Here is a 9020-nt window from a genome sequence, read left to right on the forward strand (position 1 = left end):
TTTTGATGAGAACACTTGGTAAGCTATGAGCAAACTCTCCTTTATTGAATTTATATTTGCAAGGAATGATAATCCAAACAAATGAAAGTTTCCTTATGTCAGTAAAAAAAAGCCAAGAACTGTTTGTGCCCTGTACTTCTCGCAAAGCATGATAGTGTTTGGAAGCTAATCGTGTTATTTGGGTTGTAGGCTTTGCTTAGCTAATACCTCACTGCATGACAATAAGTGGGCACAGCACTGAAATTGTGGGTTTCCTAATGTAAAGGTCTTCAGATGTTCTGGAGGTTCTTCTGCTTTACATGGAGCCACCAGTACTTCTACTCCATTTACCTCTGAGGTTACTATATCATCTTGCTCCTTCTAACATGAATAGCGTAACTTTGACTGACTTCTCCAGGGGTTAAACAAGTCTATTACTGTTACTCTGTCCAGAGCAGGACTGGCTTGCTTTCATTTGGAAATCTGATGTTCTCTTACATTGGGTGTGCTTAAAAGCTACAGAAAGTAGCTAAGCTTGTCAAGATCAAGTATACTTTTAAGCTGAAAGAACACCTTATCTAGGCTGCGCAGAGTCAGGATGCAAAAACTGCTTTTCATTAGTAGATATGCACTTCCATAATTCCAGTAGTTAGGCTAAGAGCATGACTGAAACTGCATGGTATGCCAGCTTCAGTGAAACAGCTATTTTATTGTCCTAGTTCTGTTATCTCCAGATAACTAAACACTTCCCCAATAAATACTTTTTTTCTAACACAGAACCTGCTGAATCAAGCACCAGACGTTGGCTAGCTGATAGCATTTGCTCTTATGCTCCACTAAAGAGTAGAAAATAAATCAAAATTGGATTCTGGTACTGGATCTTCTGCACTTGTCCTTTATTTTAAACAGACTGTGGTATTTACAAGAGGAGAAAGAACTTGTTCTGTGAGCAGGCTCTGGGGTTTGTTGTTTTGCTGGTTAATAAAACACTCTCCAAACACAATTTATGTGAGAAAGAAAAGATAAATTGTTAAGCAAGAAATAAATACAAAGAAACCATTTTCTTTACTCATTTTTAGGCTCTCACTTAAGAACACAAATTTACTTTCCCCTCCCCCAAGTTAATATCATCTTTCGCAACCTGGGATGGTAAGGTGCATTATCAGAAGGAAGTTAAATAAAATATCGGGATTCATTCAGCTATACATTCCAGATCTTTCTTTTTCCCTCTCTGCAGGGGAGTTTATTGGCAACCTCATTCTTTGATGATGACATATAAGCAGGAGGTTGATTTCAGATGTGTGCTGCCTTCTGCACTTCACCATCTTTGAGGAGGATATTTTATCTATCAATTTTTTTTGACAATTTATCTACCTGAATCTGCAACATCTCTTCAGGGAAGTGCCGATAACAGTGTTGGGGAAGACATTTTTTGACTTATTCATGAACCCCTGCATCAAATACATTTTCAGTTCCAGCAGTGACTCATTTGAAGTAGTTACTGCTGGCAACAGTGGCTGAATAAACTGGTTATAAGTGTAACCCTCTACTTCTTGGATGATTTTTAGTGATGCACTATAGATGACTCCTTTCCTCTGGCCCTGACAGCTGACATCATCCTGGGTTCCTAATTCCTTTCTTCCTATCCTTTCTTCCCCCTCCTTCTCTCCCTTTTATTTTTTTTCTTCTTTTTTTCAGTTCTCTGCTGTAAAAGCAGAGGGCACCCATGACAGCTGCAGATTGTATAAGCTTCCTCATTTAGATTGTTATTTAAAGTTCAACTTTCATGATTAGTCAAATGAATCAAAAAGATAATAGAGAGAGATTATGTGACACAGACATTAGTCACTACTGCTGATAGTTGGGTATATGGTTTTGCATCACCTACATAAAATGTCTTGATGTCAAGCTTGTATTCACTTGGAATTTGTCTGTAAGAAATTTTCTGGACTTAGAGTGAATTTTCTCCTACATTTTTCTTACATTATTATCTAACGTTATTATCACCTCTCCATCTGTTTGTCATAGCTCTCTGTGGCTTGAAAAACGTGTAAGTAGAAGGTCACTCATTTTTTTCAGACCTTGTTCCTTTCAGCTTAGTTTATTGCCATGTGCTTCTTAGTCACTGAGTGACAACGGTGTAACTCTCACCCCTAAACCCTCCTATTGCATTTCACTTATCAGTGTCTCTTAAGAGTTTTGCTCCTTTCTGGTTTGAAGGATAAATATGCACTGCTGTAGTTTTGCACACCTGACTTTTCCTGATGTTAATGAAATTCTGGAGTCAGAATGAATAAAATCTGTTTGAGATCACAAGCTTCAGTTCTCTGCATGATGGAAGGATACAACTTACAATTTCAGTTTTACATTTTTGGCTTTCAAGGTTTCAGGCTTGTTTTCAAATGCCAATCACTACAGAATCACTAGTCTTGAGCTGTAGGCTTTCGCTGATGGCCAACTGCACTTTTTTCATGCTGTAAGGCTGTTACTGGCTCCTAGGGAAATAAAGTCTATAGGCATCCTGCTCTGTATTTTGCAACTGGAGCACAATATCCAATTACTGTTACACAGCTTTTGCCCAATGTCTAGCTTGTAGCTCCATACAGGTTCTGAAGGTAAGTGATACTCTCAGCTCCAGGTATGTGTAAGCAAAGGTAGAGCTTCTAGATATTAATGATTGTTTCTTATAGGGAATCTCGTGTCAAGGATGCAGAATATACCCCAGAGCTGATTTAAGAAACCAGAGTAGTGAAAGCAAGTCTATTTTAATATTGTTCAAGTCTATTTTAATATTGTTACCTTTTCCAGGGGCCCTCCTTTTGCTCTTTGCTATTGAGGGAGTGGGGCTACATGTGTCCACTACTTACTCTTTGTTATTGAGGGAGTGGGGTTATATGTGTCCACTACTTACTTTTGTTACTAGAATGGGATTTAAGCAGTATTTTGACCAAAGAAAAATCTTCTTATGTGTCCAAATGCAGGTCATCATGTACGCATGCTCTCTACTTAGTGGGCAAGGGCTACCTTTTCCCTGTCATAACTAAGGAATCTGAGCCACTGAGAAACATCCACAGCAAAAGTCCAACACAATCCTTGTCCTTCATAAACAGCTGTAGAAACTTTTTGCCGGAATTTTGATACTTAGAAGTCAGACATGAATTAGAAGACCTATGTTAACCCTGTCCTTTAAGCTAATATTCCCAAAGAAGCCTATACGAGTACCCTAACCACTCTCCAGTCCCAAAACTTCATACCTGTGTCTGAAACTGGTCTGGATGCTCTCTTGTGGAATTTGTGTAGATTTCAGTCCACCTAGGCTGGGCAAAGAACTGAATCTGAAGCCTACATTGCCTGGGAGGATGCTTTACACATTAAGTCACGGAAAACTTTCTTCCTGTACAATAGCTTACCTAATGTGCAAAGAAACACCTTTTTCTTTAGAAATTGCGTATGTAAAAGAAATCAGTCTTGCTTAATTTCAAAGCTACCCACAGGAGATGACTGAGTACTTTGGACTCCACCTTGTAATCATGCTGGTGAGGATTAACTGGGATATAAATAGGGTAAGAAGATGGGAGAGGACGTTAAGAGCTTCCTGTGTCTGGCTTTTTGTTTTTTTACTTTACTTGATGTATAGCAACCCTACGCACTTTAGTCTATCTCTGGATCAGCATGCAGGTGCCTACAAAGGCATTGACTAAATAGGAGATGCTAAGTAGCTGCTTTGAGTCTCCCCTATTACGACAGTATAGCATTTAGTATAGGTTTTTACGTAAAGAAAATGTGCAGGGTTTTTTTTTTGTAATTCACAAACCATTCAACCACTAAAATGTGTACATCAGATACCTTTAAAAACAAGTTTACACAGTGTACATGCTTAACTGAAATCTTTTCCTTCCCACAGGAACACACTGATTTTTTGACACAACAATCACAGCTACTCATATGCTAGAAAAATCAGAAAATCAGTTTGATTATATTGCATAGCATATATTAAATGTCAAAAGGATTGCTGCAAAGGATCTGGTGGCTTACCACAATGGAAATGACTCAGCTCGCTTGTTTAAAGAATAATATTTTAATTGTTTTGTAGATCACAAACCTGCCAGCCTTGTAATTTACACTGCTGAAGAACAAGACGACATCTCTCCTTGGCAGACAACTTCTTCTTCTCTCCTCCTGCTGTATCAGCCAAATCCTTGTATCTAGAAAAATGAGCAGAAGTAGAGTTACTCTAATGTTGGCCTGGCTGACATATTTGCAGAAAGTGTCCATTTGCCTTTGATTCTCAAATCTTTGATATCTGAACTGAAAGCTTAGGATTCTGCTAAGAAGGGTGAAGAAAACACTTTAAATCCTGTATATAATTAGACACAACTTTGGTTAATAACAGTGTGGGACAAGTGATGTCTAAAACTCAGATTTGTTTCCTGTCAGTTCTTTGGATGCCACACTGAAAATCAATGCAGAAAGAATGCAAAGCCTTACCACCTGATTTCATTGGGACTGAACTGGGTCACTCAAAGGAGGAAAATGTATTTTCAGTATGTGTCATATGACATATGCCTACTAAGGAGCAATTCCTAAGAAAGTGACAGCAATAAATATGTTTTCCATCAGTCTGAAATAATCTTTTTTTTTCATTTTGAACAAGAAATCTAATAGCAAAGAGACTTTAAGGAACTTGATCGGTTTACACTATTGGAAAGAAGATCAAGAGGAGACTTGATTACAGCACTGAGTACCTTCAAAGGCAGAAAATGCTAGATATGAAAGGTCTCTTTGATGTACAGGATAAAAGAACTGAAGTCATACAAGCCAAATAAAGTATAAAACTTCAATTTTAACAGTGGACTTATTGCAACATATTACTAAACAAACTGATTAATTTTATACATCTTGAAGCTTCATATTATTACTATACTTTGTTGTAGATATTCCTCAGTCTAGATCTGGCGGCATGCAATGAGCTGGAATGCTTTATAAACAAATAGTTTTTGAAAAGGAAAGATTTTTCAGATGTGTCACTCTGGAGCAATAGCTGCAGGTAAACTGCTCTAAGACTAAATTTCATCTAGATTTTAGTTTCCTGGTCCTGCACAGACTCTTAGGTATCTCAGCTCCTGCAGTCCCAAAATGTTCTCTGATCTGGTATCAGTCCTGCTGACGACTCCATGGTTAAATCCATACTAGTAAATGAAATCTGAGAGGGATTATTTCTCTGGCACAGAAACTATCTGGCAAAAATACTCAGCCTGTCTATTTATTAAGTATTCTGCTATGTTCTATTAAACTCTGTCACCTTCCAAGAGAGTGTAGCCACATCTAAGCCACCTTCTGGGACTGGTCACTAGCTCGTCATAATTCCCAGATTGTGTCCAGGAATTACTTGGAGGAATGCTCATTGGAAAGGGCCAAAATTTCTCCAAACATCCTTTTAGTTAGTCTAGCACTCCAGAGTACCAGCAGAAATCTCTGAATCCTACTTTCCCAATAACTCAACTAGCTGTATGGTCATGAAGTAATTCGTTTCATGGACTGCTACTAAGACTGGGGCCACCTCATTTCCATATTTGCATGAACTGTATTTCCTTAAAATTCATGGAGAATCAGAAGTGTGAGAGAGACAACTGCTGGATAGCTTAGCAACTGCTGACTGACACAAAGATGATTCAGCATTGACTCACAATGCATGAAGAAGTAACTGTCATAAGTGGTGAGCCTGCAACTCACTCACAGCAGAAACCCAAAGAAATGTATTTCATTCCTGAAACAGAGCCAAATTAAAATTTAAAAGGTTGAAATTCTAAGCTTGGATCAAATTTACTTTACATGTAAATCACTGGACTCAAAAGAAGGATAACCAAACGTTCTTTAAAATCTGTATTATACAGGAAGTCAAACAAAAATGATCCACTTTTTTCCCACCAGCTTTAAAGGTCTCTGGAAATCTAGCACATTATCCTGGAAGTCTAATCAGAGTTCACAATTCCTTTCTATCCATTAAAACAACCTTGCTAACGGTTATTGTGGTAGCAGAGAAAGAGCTAACTATGTAAACATATTTCTGCCACAAACTTCATCTGTGACTACAGGAAGTCATTTGGAAGATGACCTACCTTTCCCTAGGTTAGACACTGGAAAGTTACACTCCTAGCCTAAGTTAGTCATCTTGTTCTTAAGACAGTCTGTGAGGATAGGTATTCCCAAAGAGTGACTTGTTCAATGCATCCTAGGTATTTTTGTTAAAATGAGAAGAGATTGCCCTCTGGAGGTGTGTTTCTCTACTGACCATAAATGCACTCAAAGAGAAGTCCAGTCTGGATGCTTGCATTCTGGATGGCTGAGAGGAATCTCACCTTTAGGTCTACTTGTCTGACTGACTGACTTATCTGCAGAGTAACTAACAGAACTTCCTTATTTCTTCTATCTTGTTCAAATACACTGGCTATCTAAGCACCTTGGATGAAAAAGCATCTTTAGGCCTTGTGGTGTCATCATCCACTATCTCACATAAATCATTTTTATCTTGTATAAGGCTGCTTAAATAAATACAACACAAAATTTTTAGATATTGATATGTTGATATGTAGATATTGATGGAACAACTTATCCTCGGTGCTGTTTCCAGGCATATCAAGGATAAGAGGGTCATTAGGAGCAGTCAGCATGGCTTTACCAAGGGGAAGTCATGTTTGATCAACCTGATACCCTTTTATGAAGACGTAACGAGGTGGATGGATGGTGGCCGTGCAGTGGATGTGGTTTATCTGGATTTCAGTAAGGCATTTAACACCGTCTCCCACAGCATCCTCATAGCTAAACTCAGGAGGTGTGGTCTGTATGACTGAATAGTGAGGTGGGTTGCTAACTGGATGAAGGGAAGAAGTCAGAGAGTTGTTGTCAATGGGGCAGAGTCCAGTTGGCGGCCTGTGTCTAGTGGAGTCTCTCAGGGGTCAGTGTTGGGGCCAGTGCTGTTAAATATATTCATCAACGACCTGGATGAGGTATCAGAGAGCACTGTCAGCAAGTTTGTTGAGGACGCAAAACTGGGAGGAGTGGTTGACACACCAGCAGGCTGTATTGCCATTCAGAGAGACCTGGAAAGGCTAGAGGTCTAAGTGGGGAGAAATCTTATGAAATTCAACAAGGGCAAGTGTAGAGTTTTGCTCCTGGGAAAGAACAACCCCATGTGCCAGTATAGGTTGGGGACTGACCTGCTGGAGAGCAGTGTAGAAGAAAGGGACCTGGGGGTCCTGGTGGGCAGCAGGATGACCATGAGCCAGCAATGTGCCCTTGTGGCCAAGAAGGCCAATGGCATCCTGGGCTGTATTAGAAGGGGAGTAGCTAGGAGGTCGAGGTCAGGTGAATTGTGCACTCCAAGAGCCCCATTTCTTACCACTGACTAAAAAAACAGTCTATGCTCTTGATTTTAGCACAGACATGCAATATTAGACAAAGTGAACCTCTCTCCTAACCAAGTCCAGAAGCCTAGCCAAAGCAACACATTCACTAAGGGACACAAAATAAAAAACAAAACAAAACAGGGAGATTTAAAGGATTAAACAGAATCAACACTCCTCCACTGCCATGTCAAGACTAATGTAGTGTTGATTAGGAAATAAATGCAAGACTACTTCCAGATACAAGCTGAGACAGGGAACACTGACATCGGTGGGGGGGCTCTCCCCAACACTCCTCCACAGAAAATCAGTGTGAGAGAAGCTCCGTTTTCCCCAGCTTTGTCCTTTCCCTCCTTGTCCTAAATTGTCATTTTTACATACCTAAACAGAAGAAAGACCTTTTGGCTAGACAGGCTAGCAGTGTTAGCATGCACAGACTGGCCAGGATCCTTTGGTGCTGCAGAAGACGTGCTCTGACCTCTGTTGCTTTGCTTGTAAGTGGTGCTCTCAATCAGGGAGATTTTTTGTTTGTTTGGACTAGGTACTTCTGCCAATACCTTCAGGTAGCTTATGAATACGGAAAACAGTTCTCTTGCGTCTTGGCAGATAAGGTTGTTATCTGATCATTTTCTCCCTCACTTCCCTAAGTGCACAGCTGACAAGATCCAGCAGGCTGGTTTTCCCTGAGACAGAATATTCTCCAGTTCAGGGTATGGCACAATAACCCACAGTAATATTCTAAGGCTCAGCACGCTATTTGATTTACACGGAGTGCACACAAATAGGCTGTAGGGCTGTACTCCCAGTTCTGTATGCACAGCAAATCTTCAAGCGTTGGAATAAACACCACATACTCATTCGGAAGTGCCTCAACATGATAGAAGAAACACACAAGTACAAAGGGCACAAACCCAAGCAGCTCCAAATCAATAGCTTAAACCACACAGATGTCTTTGAACTGAAGGTTCAGAATGATGTTTTTGTTTGCTTTTTTGATATTTGCTGTTCGTTTCCTCAAGTCTTTCTCTTGTCTAGCTAAGAAGGGAAGACTAAAAATGACAGAGATAGCTACTGACTGCAATCCAATGTCCTCAGCAGAAGGACAGCTTCTGACACCATAATTTAAATAATTCTCTCCATGTCTTTGCCTTGTTATTTAGAAAAAAAAGTCAGGTATGGCTGGCATGTAACTGCTGTATAGGACTGCTGAGTAATATGACTTTAAGTTTTAAAAATAATCAATTCTGCCAGTGTTCTTATGTTGCAATTTAATTTTCTCTTTCTTTTGTTTACTACAGTGCATTCTATTTGTCAAGGTAAAATGGAATGATTTAGTAAGATTTATACAAAAGGCAGTGAATAAAAGGCAGCAATAAAAATTAACTTGTATCCTGTATTTCTTCTGGAAAAAATTTAGAGGTTGCCATCATAAAGGAGTAAAACCATGTTGTGTTGCCTTGCTAAATTATTTTTTTCCCTTTCTAAACTTCCTCTTTTCTGCTTTTCACAACCAGTAACAGATTGATCTATTATTATGTCTGTGAAGTAGGTGAAAGAGATGGACTTTGTTCGCAAAACTTGTCACTATGTGCTCATAACTCAGGATTTTTAATTTTGTTTGTTTGGGGAGGATCGGAA

General features: G+C 39.3%; 1 protein-coding gene across 1 annotated transcript in view; it reads right to left on the bottom strand.

The window, feature by feature from the left end:
* Positions 1-9020, bottom strand: part of LOC104276546 (unconventional myosin-XVI-like) — a gene marked incomplete at its 5' end in the record, with an annotated part of 47268 nt that overhangs the window by 16320 nt on the left and 21928 nt on the right. The window contains one exon of the mRNA XM_009872917.1: positions 4082-4184. Within this exon, the coding sequence (XP_009871219.1) occupies positions 4082-4184 (103 nt within the window). The remainder of the gene's footprint in view (positions 1-4081; positions 4185-9020) is intronic.

The sequence above is a fragment of the Apaloderma vittatum genome, unplaced genomic scaffold (assembly GCF_000703405.1).
Source record: "Apaloderma vittatum isolate BGI_N311 unplaced genomic scaffold, ASM70340v1 scaffold1577, whole genome shotgun sequence".
NCBI classification, from domain to species: Eukaryota; Metazoa; Chordata; class Aves; order Trogoniformes; family Trogonidae; genus Apaloderma; species Apaloderma vittatum.